A 12,866-nucleotide genomic window follows, 5' to 3' on the forward strand; every position below is an offset into this window, starting at 1 on the left:
ATCGAAATGCAGGGCCATGGCTGCTCTTGGGGGAATTTAATTGTGTTTTGTATGCTTATGAGAAGAGGAATAGGCAACCTATTTCTGTTTATGAAATTAAAGACATCAAGGAATGTTTTTTTGATCTGGGGCTCTCAGATTTAAGGTCTACTGGTTGTCACCTTACATGATCTAATGATAAGGTTTGTGTAAGCTAGACAGGGTTGTAGTGAACTCTAGCTCACTGTTGGCTAGCTACAATGCTCACGCAATCTTCCAGTTACCAGGGCACTTCTCTAATCACTCAGCTTGTATTGTTTCAATTTTTAAAGAGGAAGGGTTTGGGAGAAGACCCTTCAAGTTCTTCAATATGTGGACTATGCACAATGATTACCAGGAAGTAGTCAAGGAGGGCTGGGAGTTCAGAATTAAGGGCTGCAACCAGTTCAGATTTGTTAAGAAGCTGCATTCTTTAAAGAAACCTTTGAGAAATCTTAATATTGTGCACTTTTCCTATATTTCAACTAGAGCAGATAAAGCCAATGCTGAATTGATGGACCTACAACAACTTTTGCATGACAATCCTTTTGATACTGATATTCAGAAGAGGATGGTTGAGAAGAATAATGAGGCTTCCAAACTTCGAGAAGTAAACAAAATGTTTCTGGATCAATTAGCTAAGGGGAAATATTTAAAAGAATGTGACAAGAGTATGTCTTTCTTTCATACTCTTATGAGAAGGCACACTAGCAGGAATCATATTTCTGCTATTATGAAGAATAAAGGAGAACAAACAAATTCCCAAACACAAGTGGCTGAGGAGTTTCTTCGTTTCTATAAAGAGTTGTTGGGGAAGGAGGTGTATAATATTATGGTTGATGATCGAATCATTACAAAAGGTCGTATCCTTAATGATTCTCAAAGAGACCAGATTATGACTCATATTACTAATGAAGAGATCAAGCAAGCATTGTTTAGTATTGGTGATGGGAAATCCCTAGGTCCTGATGGGTTTTCAGTTTGTTTCTTCAAAAGATCATGGAATACTGTGGGGAAGGAGTTTACTAATGTTGTTAAAGAATTCTTTTCAACGGAAAAACTTTTGAAGCAGATCAACCACACTATTATTGCTATGTTTCCTAAGTCTAGTCATGCCTCAACTATTAATGATTTTAGACCTATTGCCTGTTGCAATGTGATGTATAAAGTCATTGCGAAGATCATAGCTGCAAGGATCAAGCCTTGTCTTGAGGATATTTTTAACCCAGCTCAATCAGCTTTTGTTAAACATAGGATTGTTGACTTTTTGAGTTAGATCCCTGGTTTTAATAATGACAAACCGCAAGTCTCTTATGTGTGTATCCAATGTTTGAGTAGGTTTAATATGTTAGCGCACACATAAAGGAAAAAATAGTGGAAGCCAGAAGACCTTAAAGCTCACATCCATTGACGTTTTCCATGGAAAACAGAAGAGCAAAAAAGAATATATTTATTCTAATTGTAAATAAATTTTAGTTTTTATATTTGATTTGTAATATAATGCATCACATGCATGATATGGATGATAAGCTCAGGATGGCCATAGACTGACCCTAGGGACCAACACTTTTCACAGAAACTCTTTCCTTAAATAACTAATTGGTTAGGGTCAAAAATTAGGAATAAAACGAAGTTTACAAAAATTTTGGTTGACCGACGCTAGGTTTTTGGGCTTAATTTAAAAGCCTAGGCCTTAAACTGACTTTAGGATCCCATGCACATAAATGAAAAGTCTCTTAAACTAAAATGTCACATTTATACAAAAAAGGATAAAACTTAGTGTCAAAATTAGGTTCTTGAATAGCCCTGATCGACCAAACCCAAGTAGTTATACTCAGCTTGATCGATCGAATTGAAAAGTTGACCAAAGTCAAAGTTTTGGTCGACTGAACCTGTGGCATTATAATTGCCATGGTCGACCGAACAGGTCAGAAATCAACATATTGACTTCGCTCGGTCGACCGTCCCAAAATGAACGAAACCCTTACAATCGACCGAACTAACACGTGTATGACGCCCGACTACTTAGTTGACCGAACCATTAGTTCAAAACTACCTTGGTCGACCGAACCTCAGAATTTGGTCAACCGAACCTACCCTGGTCGACCGAACCTCGGAGAGTTCAAAATCGCCTTAATACGATCGACCAAAACATCAGTTGAAAAATGTCATAGTCGACTGAACTTAGTGATATGGTCGACCGAACCTCAAATATGGTCGATTGACATCTCTCGAATTGGGAAATTTTTACCACAATTAAACAGGGTTATTTTTCATTAACCATGATTAAATATTTTTAAAAATACCCAGTGTGCCCTCAACGGTCATATTTTTACTCAACTCTATATATATTCTTTCATAAGTCATAATTAGCAAGATGATTAGTTAGAAAACTCTCTCTCAAATTGTTATATCATATTTTCATCTTCTCAAGCCTGCTTTTTTTTCATCCTCTCTTATTATTACTTTGAAAAATCAATTTCCAAAGAGATTGTTTTACATATATTGGGCATTTTTTTTTTTCAAATGAAAATCGTTTTTATTTTCATAGTTTATTCACGTTTCATATCTTAATCTTGAGAGTAAATCAAAGTTTTTTCCATATATATTCATTGATATATATCCTTGGAGAAAATCTACTTCTTTGCTTGTGAATCTTGCACACTCATTGCAAGATTCAAAGGCTCATTTGCTTGTACTTGCAAAAATATTTTTGAGTCATAAACCCTAAGTTCTCCAACACTTTATTTAGAGAAATATTTTTTGGAGAAATTTCTTATTTGGGCATAAAATCTTTGAGCACCCATCATACACATATTTATTCAAAGATTACTTTTGTGAAAATCACATTCTCACATTAAGCTTATTTGCATATCATATGTGAGTGTATTTGCGCTAAGTGTTGTACACATCTGCTTGTATTAGAAGCATATTTCGTTGTACAAAAAATATTCATTTGTTGTATTCCCGACCGATTGTCGAAAGAGGGAGACTAGCCTGTGAATAGTCCTGGACTGGTTTAGACACGGTTAAGAGAACTAGATACACCATCCTGATAAGGTGTTATATTAGGTGTCACTCCACCTGTTAAGCGAGTCATAGTGAAATCCTCCTACTTGTGAGCTTGAGGCGGGGACGTAGGCAGTATTGGCCGAACCCCGATAACATATCGTGTGTCTATTTCATTTCCGCACTTTCAATTTCAGCACATGTATGTTTTATATTTGATTTATTATATGCAGTACATGTATTTAATTGTTTGAACATTTGATTGGGTTTATGATTATATAGAAAGACCCTAAGTTTATGAAATACTGCTGATATCTAGTTTAACCTAGGAGATAAGTTTTAAATACCCAATTCACCCCCCTCCTCTTGGGAATACACCAATTCCAACAAGTATGGTGGAGAACATATACCTTGTCCAAGAACTTGTGAGGAAATATGCTAAAAAAAGGGTGTCTCCCATATGCAAGTTGAAAATAGATCTCAAGAAAGCTTATGATTCAGTGTCTTGGAAGTTTTTGAATGAGATGTTGGTACAACTTAATTTTCCTCAGGCCATGGCCAATTTGATCATGGAATGTGTGTCTGCTACATCCTACTTTATCTCTTTGAATGGAGGCTACTTTGGGTTCTTTGAAGGGAGGAAAGGGCTTAGACCAGGGGATCCCCTTTCCGCTCTGCTCTTTGTGATCTACTTAGAGTACCTTTCTAGGCTTTTGAAATCTCTTGAGGAAAATTCAAATTTTAATTTTCATCCAAGATGTGAACATCTTAAAATCACCCACCTTGCTTTTGCAGATGATTTGATTACGTTCTCAAGAGGGGATTTTAATTTAGTAAAGCTTCTTCTGGATTGCCTTGGTAACTTTACTCAGTGTTCAGGGTTAATTGCTAACTGCCTTAAATCCAACTTGTTTTCAGCTGGTGTGAAAAATAAAGACTTGGATGGGATTAAAAGAATTACAAAGTTCAATGAAGGGGAATTTCCTTTTCGTTACTTGGGGATACCTCTGGCAGCTTTAAGATTGAATTTCATGCATTATTCACCTATGATTAACAAGATCACTAGCCTGCTTAATGGATAGCCAGGACACACAATCTCTTATGCAAGTAAGCTAGAATTGATTAAATATGTTATTCAAGGTGTGGAGTGTTTTTGGTTGGTTATTTTCCCTATCCCAAATTCTGTACTAGATCATGTTGTAAAACTCTGTAGAACTTTTCTGTGGGATGGAAGGAAGAGGCCCCTTGTGGCCTGGAAGGAGGTTTGCCTCCCTAAAGCTGAAGGAGGACTAAGAATTTTTTATATTAAAGCTTGGAACAAAGCCCTTCTCACTAGAGCCTTTTAGAATATCCAACCAAAAAAAAAAAAAAAATCCTCTTTATGGTCAAAATGGGTTCACCCTAAAGGGTGCTAATTTTTGGGATATTTCTTCAAAACATAAAGACTCCTCTTTATTCAAAAGAATGAATGAGATTAAAAATCAGATCTTACAAAGATGTGGGGATCATGTGGCTGCAGATAGTTTGTTTAATCAGTGGGTTGTAGATGGTCAGATTTGTTATTCATAAATTTACAACCACTGGAGGAACAAGAGAAACAAAGTCACGTGGCACAAAGAGGTTTGGAAATGTGGTAGCTTGCCTAAACATGCGTTCACATTGTGGTGGGATTAAAAAGGAAATTTTTTACAAGTGATAAACTGCTTGTAGAAGGAGTTGACCAAAACTGTGTATTTTGCAGAACTGATACTGAGACTATTGATCATATCTTTTTTAGATGTAAATTTTCTAAAATTGTGCGGGATATTGTCCAACACTAGATTAGGTTCACTAGAGTTGTTATCCCTGAAAGCTACTCTGAAGTGGTTGCATAAGGAGGCAAAGGACACATGAATTAAATCTATTGGTAAGAAGATTTGTTTGGTTGTTACAGTGTACTTTCTCTGGCATTTTCGACAAAAGAAAGTTTGAAGGCAAATCAATTGAACCAGAGGGGTTATTTACGGGTGATTCAAAGGCACACTCATAAAGTCATTTATGATAAATTTGGATTATACTCCTTTGATTGAATTTTGGATTACTTGTTTTTGCTTTCAGTATCTAGCTATTATCTTGTTTTGATTTGATCTTTTGATTGGGAGCTTGGCTTCCCCTTGCCTGGTATGCCCAGTGTATATTATACATATCCATTTTGATCAATACTATTTACCATTAACTCATAAAAAAGAAGAAGAAAAAAGATGGCTTTATCATCAACAAGAAGAAATGCCCTCAACCATGTCATTCATTGCATCACCCTTGGCAGATGTGGAGTACACTCTCAACCCTGAGTTTGAAGGATACCAAGAACCTCTCGACGAGCAAGAGTGCCTACTTTTGTTTCTTTCTTTTTTTTTCTCCCCTCTTTTTGTTGACCAAAATCGGCTTGCTAACAAAACATCAAATTGGCCTATAGTCCAATAAAACGGGTATCCTCATTTGCATAAGAATGTTTCTATTATTTTGAACCCAAATAACAATAAACTATTACAACAAAAGGACCATAATGAACCCATAAGACGCCCCCAAAAAGAATGAGCCATGCTATTCATAATGGGCCCACACATGACAGCAAGAGAGAAGCAAGGCCCACCTCCGCCCCTCTCTTTCTGCATGTGGGCCTGTGAAACCAAATAAAAGGCTCTGATTTTGGGAGGATCCATGGACTTTCAAGCGTAAAGGAAACTGGTAATGACAAGTGTGAAGATACTAATAATTATTAGAATCACAGAGCAAGATGATTAAAGACAAAAAAAAAAAAAAACAAATCTACACAAATTTCCCCAAGCCATCCATACCATTATATCTCATAGGACAAAAGGAATCAAGCACACCAATCAACAAAGGTTGGTCGTTTCCCCCTCATGAATTTCGATGTACATAAAAATTCCAACACCATATACCCCTCAGAAACCAATTAAAGCGGTAAGAGGGGCGCTGTGATAACTCAGAGATAATAAATTTGGGAAAGAGGAACACAAAAGAGCATCCCCAATCCAAGGATCATCCAAAACCGAACTCTCTCCTCATTACCAATGGAAGAAAAAAATATGGAGAATTGAGGAACACAATAACAAGGACTCGCACCAATGGAGTTTCGGGGCCCTAATCATTTTGTTCAATACTTCCTGTAGATGAGACCTTATACTGTTGGAATTCGGGCTGCAGAGAACACAAACAATTACCTTACACAAGCTTGCGGCATAACCTATTATACTTATTACCAATAACATACCATATTGTCTTTGTATACCTATAATTAACATTAAAAACATATTATATTTACACATATTTATCATATCAAATCTCAACCCTAGCTTGACCTTTTCCACTTCAGTGAGGACAATCTTATATGACTTTTTGAACTTACCCATGGGACAGCATGCATCCATGTTTTATGGGAATCCTTTACTCCAACGAAATGTATGTTGAAAAGATGCTGCAAATTAAATGCCCAATTAATTTTGGGGTCCCAAAACTGAATACACGGCTATAGCTGCGGGAACAGAAGTGATGGTCGTGATCGGCCCCAACCATTATGCCACAGCCACTACAGTCGCTACATGACTGGCAAAATTTTTCTTTCTTATTTTTACACTCTTATCATTTTTTCGTCTTTAAATAAATTCTAATTAACCTTTGTTCTTTTCGGAGAGGAAAATTATGATGATGATAACCTTTTTCTATTTTTTGTAATAACTACATGAGATAACTTAAGTAACAAATTCATTTTTTTTTATTTGAATTACGCACCGGGTATCTACGTGTCCGTTTTACAGTCCACGTGACTAATCTTGCGCCCCTTGAAGTTGACCCCACAACTCTAAAGGGAGGGTAAATTCAGGAGTTTAGGGATGGAAACGAGCCCGGGAGGGTTAATTATATATATATTTTAGAAGTATATATATTTTAATAATGTTAACAATTTAATATTTCTTTTCTTTATTTTTCAATGATAAATTTTATGCTTATAATATTAGAACTTTAACCTTTGGTTATGCAATATAAAGTCTAAAACTTGGTTTCAATTTATTCTGTTTAATTAATTTAACAAATAAAATAATAGAAATCGCTTAATTTATTGTCTGTTTTGTGTGCTTAATAGATTAATAGAGTATGTCATATTACAGGCTAATGTATTTTGGATTAGTTTATTTATCACATATAAACTGAAAAAGTAAATATAACTTTTCAGTCAATAATGGTTTAAAACCAACGTAAAATTTATTACCCACTAAATGTTAGCAAGTAGAACTAACGACCCAAAATAGATTAAAAGTATTATTAAGAGTTGAGCATAAACGGGCAACTACACCAATAATACATGAGGTGGCGTATGCTTCATAAAAGTTCACAGTTATTACACCTGGTTTCAGCTGTTTAACATCTGCTAATCCTGTTTTTTGCTACACCCATTACTGTTACCCTATGCTACCTACTATCTCTAAATACCACAAAGCCTCGAGTTCCAGAAAGCTTTCTAAAGTAGAATAAATCACATGCTCATTTTAAGACCGTTTAACCAACATAAAGATTGAGAATTTGCCTCAAAAATTGCTGCCAGTTTTTCGTAAAACAATCTTTGTATTAAATATGTGATGCCATGACAAAAAGATTTTCAACTCTATAAATAGGAACTTTAAAAAAATAAATGTACGTATAATTCCATGTTGTAACATGGACAAGCTAGAATTGAATACCGATACACAAGGGAGATAAAGGGAGGCAGAGCAGGGTTAGATTTATTAGCCTGGAAAGACATAAAATTGCAACACATAGCCTTCCTGGTTAAATTAATTTTCTATTATTTCTATTGAAAATGGAATAAGATACACAGTAACATTTTTCCCATCACCCAATCAATCGAATAAACAAAACCAGATACAACCTGAATTTGTGGACTGACCTTTTTTGCTGTCAGACACCCGACTTGGGTTTGAAACAATCAATATTGCACAATCCAACAGACCTCATCATGTCTCCAAAGCTGCAGCCATTCAATTCCAACAGTCAAGAAAAAATAGTTCAAAATATCCATATAATACAAAAATGGACATAATTGGTCAAAAAAAAAAAACATAAAATGGGGAAAAAAATCCTCAGAAAGATTACGAGTTCTCTTACCGATCAATGCTCTTCCTTGGTCTTTCCAGTTGGTCTGTGCCACTACTCCCATTCTCTAGGAGGTCAACACTTTTTCTTGGCTTCTCTCTCCTGTCAATGCTGGGCCTTGATTTTTCTCTGTGATCTACACTTAGCCTTCTTTTTTCCCTCTGATCAGTACTAAGCCTAGATTTCTCCCTTTGATCTGTGCTCAGTCTGGATATCTCTCTACAATCTGTGCTATTCTCGGGATTCTCAGGTTGATCTATAACCAGCTCAGATCCATTTTTCCGATGCCCTGACTTCTCAATAGCTGATATAAACTTCTTGAGATGCTTAATGTATTGTGGATAGATCTCCAAATCACAATGATTCCCTCCTTTGATCCATAATGGTTCATATTTCTCTTTGCAGAGCTCCCAAAGTTGCTTACCATGGGAACAATCTACAACATCATCTGCTGTTCCCTGCAAGTACCAGCAATAAGAACAAGATAACTTGGGCTATCAGCATGATTCAAAATCCTTCCTCTTTATGTAAACGGGTGGTATTACCAATCCAACATGATGACTGAAATCTGCATCATAGGAGAGCTAGAAAAGAGAACTAATAAAAATGAAGCATGCATAAAACTAGATAATAAGCTTTTCATGCTCAGAATAGGCCATAAGGCATTGCCATGCATAGAGAAACCTTTATATGGAGCTGGATATCCACATTTATCCATCTACTAGGGGTTTACAAAAATTACCGAACAACTGAAAACCAGCCCAAAACCAGACCAAAATAAGTTTCGGTTTAGTTTTCTTGTTTATGTTTCACCTCTGGTTCTTAGAAATAAAAATTTTTGGTTTCAGTTTCAGTTTCAGTCTTTAACTCAAAAACCGAAGCAAAAAACCAAAAACCGAATTTTTTAGTAATACAGATATATATATATATATGAAATTTTTATATATAATATTCATGTAAAAATCCTGGTTGCATATTAGTAATATAAATATATATGTATATATGAAATTTTTTATACTTAATTGATCACATTTTCTGATACTTTTTCAATCAAAATTTTGATTTTATAATAACAACTAGATCATAACTACAGTTGAGGGAAAAGATGGGGATTTATAAAGGTGGGGACTGGGGAGGCTCTCCCAGCTTACAATTTTTCGATGTGAGACAAGGAGGCTCAAGTTCAACTGCCAGCAGCTTGCAATCCCCCTCCCCCAAAAAAATTTCAGTCTCACATCAGAAGTGCCAGAAATCTACTTGCCCTCAGCTCCTTATAAATGAACATTGCCCCTGTCAGCAGCACTTGTACCTTCCTCAATCCCTTCCCCCTCGGCCTGCTGGATTCTCTTTGCAGGCCCACAATTTTAAAAGAATTCTCTCTTTCTGGGGGGCAGCATTTTTATTGACATAATGTCTGCTGGGGAGTTTAAAAATAGTTTTATAATGATTCATTAATCAGTCCAAAAACCAACCTGAACGTTAACCATCAGCTTTTTCTAAAGAAAAAATGTTGGCTCTGGTTGAGTTTTGGTCCATCATTTTAAAAATTGAGTTTTTCGATTAGTGTCAGTATTTGATCAAAACCAAACTGATCCAAACCGATTACACCCTACCATCCAGCACTGCACAACTATCTAAAATGGTATAATCAATTGAAAAATGTCAAAAATAATGACGCCATGCATAAATTTACACAAGCAACTAGGCTGCACCTAATGTTTTCAAATAGGAAAGAGAGCAATGACAATAATAATTGAACTTAATCATTACTAATGGAGATTAAGGATGTTTATTGCAGCATAGAACTATAGAAGTGAGAAGAAGGAAAAAGGGGGACAAAATTTGAAAGAATGGGCTGCACTTTTACACCTTTGGATACAGGGACCAATTCAGTTTCCTTCAATGACAATCCTCCCACCCAAAATAATGCTCCCATTAAACAAATTCCTACTTAACCATTGCCAAGAAACCTTGATGTTGGTCACACTGTGCTAACGGCCAGCACACTGAAATGACAAAAATGACACATCACCAAACCTCGAGTCCCAAGCAAAGATGCATTGTTACAAGACATGACAACAGTGGTGCAACAAAAGCATGGTTAATAATGGTTAAGTTTTAAGTCATCATAATAAATTATATTTGGTATGTTTAGGCTGGTCATCAAGAAGATTGGCTTTTTTGATTTACCTTCCAATTTATCAATTGATGGGGGGCTATGGGCATTTCGTAATTAGTGGTTGCCTATAAAAGTATAACTTCAGAGTTGAAAAAATTAAGAAATTATTTATGTTACATTGGCTGACAGGATAAAGAAATAACTGTCATGTATGTTTCATTTCCAACAATACCATTTGGCCTGTGGTGTTGAGTGTGTGATGATAACAAATAATACTTTAGACAAACGGCCCGTAGATATGCAAGTTTCTAGCTAGTTAAGAATATCTTCTAATGAAGGTTACGAAAACAATGCAAGTTCCAAAATCCAAAAAAGCCTAAGTTAGTAAAATCCAGCTAGTATTATAAAGCATAATGTTGGTGAATGTGCGTATTTAGGTTCAAAAATATCACTCACAAATTAAAACCATGACTTATGAATTGGAGAGATACTCACATGAATTACCAGTACAGGACACTCAACCAACGGTATTTTATCAATATTCTGCACCATGAACATAAAGTTATTCATTAGATTAGCCAGAAAAAGAAAAAAAAATCATTAATATATTCTTGGTTTCAACCAATGACCCATAATCATAAATCAAGCTCTTTGAATGCACAATAAACCTTATAGATGTCGAACCAGTATGTTCGCTTCACTGGATACATGACCCGAAGCCCAGACAAGATTGAACTATGTAGAACGACAGCCCTCAATCTTGGTAACCTGCTTGCTAAATCTAGGGTTGGTCCACTCCCAACTGATTGCCCATACAAGATAACATCTTCCTCCTTCACCCCATACATCTCCTTGAGGCATCTATATGCTGCTTCGATGTCAGCATAAGTGTTCTGCTCACTTGGCTATCAAAACAAAACCACAACACATAGTTCAGCAAATCTTCTTTGCAATTCTACTCTGATTTTTTTAAAATATTAATCTAATGTCCAATTAGGTCACTAAGAGAATGCGAGAGTGGTCATAGCAAAGAAAAATCTCCGCCCTAACTGGCTTAAATCCGATTTATTCTCACTTCATTTGAATTGTGCTATCCATTTTCACTTTCCCTTTTTTTTTGAAAACCCGAAGTATGGAAACCAAAATAATTCAACAATAAAATATTTGCCTTCATTTCTTCCCTCTCAGCTACCAAACACAAAGTAAAATTCAAAATTTCAACTTCTTGTTTTGTTTTCCTTTTTCCACATTTTCAAAGCAGCCAGGCGGCATAAAACAACCCATACCTTCCCAGAAGACTGACCATATCCTGAATAATCGTACCTACAAAAAACAAAATAAAATAAAATAAAATCTTTAGTCAGGCCAATTCAAATTCATCACTGAGTCAACAATAACAAAAATTCAATTTTTTTTTCTTTCAAAAAGCGAAATCTGCCGACCGACCCCATCAAGCTGACTCCGAGATGAATACTGAGTTCACTGAACAACTCATACATCTGACCCAGATCGGCGGCGTTGCCATGCGAGTACAACACAGTCAAGAACGCCGAGGGGTTCTTCATGTACACAGCCACAATCTCGTTCCCTCTCTTCGTACACAGCTTCAAAACGTCGACGTTTTCCCTCGGCGCCACCTCGGAGATCGTCAGCCTCCCCGTGGACTCGTCAGTGACCAGCTTGTACGACGGCGGATTCGGCGGGAAGAACGCGAACTTCGCCGCCATCGACGACGTCACCGCCCCCATGATCCAGCCCCAAAAAACAATCAAAAGGCAAAATAAAATTTAATATTTTTCTCCTTTTCTTCCTTCTTATTTTCGGGCAGGCAATCAGAGAGTGACAAGCTCGTTCTCTACATTTCAAAATTGCAATAGAGTTAGCAACGGGTTAAACATTACGGTTTTGGGAATGCCGGTACAGAGATGAAGAAATCTAGGAATAGGGTTTGGGAGATGGGTGATGCTATTGGGGTTTTGAGAAAGGAGAGCGGAAGGTAAGAGAGAGGATTTTCCGAATTCCCGGCGCGAGGAGAGGTAGGGTGGCACGTGCGAGAAGGGGGAAGGGATCGAGGAAATGATCCGGTGATACGGATAAGGATGAGAAGACAGTGAAGGTGTTGCTTTCAGTTGACACCTGGACTTTCAGCCCAACAAAACGTGGAATTGTATCTTTACCGGTTTCACCTGGACGCTTGGCCTCGGCGTTGACGCCACCTTCCTTTTGTCCCTATATAAAATTATAAATCATTTCTTCATTTATTTATTTATCCTTTATTTTTAAACAAAAAAACACATATTTTTCACTCTAAGAAACACTGGACACATTTTTTTTCTAAGGGCAATTGAATATTGACTTAGACCATTCCTTGACAATGACATTTTTGTAATATTTTATTTTTTATTTATTGTAATAAATACCTATTTAAGAGTTTCCTTTCATATGCTATTTTTTATTATTATTGTTATTTACGGTTGGTGGTTTATAATTAAAAAAAAAAATCATGATTGTCGGCTAAAAATTGACTAAAAATTGTGATTAAACTAGTACAAAAGTATTATGCAAGTGT

General features: G+C 36.2%; 3 protein-coding genes across 3 annotated transcripts; 2 read left to right on the plus strand and 1 right to left on the minus strand.

The window, feature by feature from the left end:
* The first annotated feature begins 358 nt into the window (after positions 1-358).
* Positions 359-1,294, plus strand: LOC131147247 (uncharacterized). Its single transcript, XM_058097012.1, has one exon. The coding sequence runs from the start codon at positions 359-361 to the stop codon at positions 1,292-1,294; it is 936 nt and encodes a 311-aa protein (XP_057952995.1).
* A 2,125-nt stretch (positions 1,295-3,419) lies between these two features.
* On the plus strand, positions 3,420-4,109 carry LOC131147253 (uncharacterized). The gene has a single exon (XM_058097027.1). The coding sequence runs from the start codon at positions 3,420-3,422 to the stop codon at positions 4,107-4,109; it is 690 nt and encodes a 229-aa protein (XP_057953010.1).
* A 3,738-nt stretch (positions 4,110-7,847) lies between these two features.
* LOC131167246 (uncharacterized) lies at positions 7,848-12,424 on the minus strand. Its single transcript, XM_058125968.1, has 6 exons — positions 11,744-12,424; positions 11,584-11,620; positions 10,966-11,202; positions 10,793-10,840; positions 8,191-8,636; positions 7,848-8,053 (listed from the first exon to the last, which is right to left on the minus strand). Exons 1-6 carry the CDS (start codon positions 12,043-12,045, stop codon positions 7,984-7,986), a joined length of 1,140 nt encoding a protein of 379 aa, XP_057981951.1. The 5' UTR covers positions 12,046-12,424; the 3' UTR covers positions 7,848-7,983.
* Between the last annotated feature and the right edge of the window lie 442 nt (positions 12,425-12,866).

The sequence above is a fragment of the Malania oleifera genome, chromosome 1 (genome assembly GCF_029873635.1).
Source record: "Malania oleifera isolate guangnan ecotype guangnan chromosome 1, ASM2987363v1, whole genome shotgun sequence".
NCBI classification, from domain to species: Eukaryota; Viridiplantae; Streptophyta; class Magnoliopsida; order Santalales; family Ximeniaceae; genus Malania; species Malania oleifera.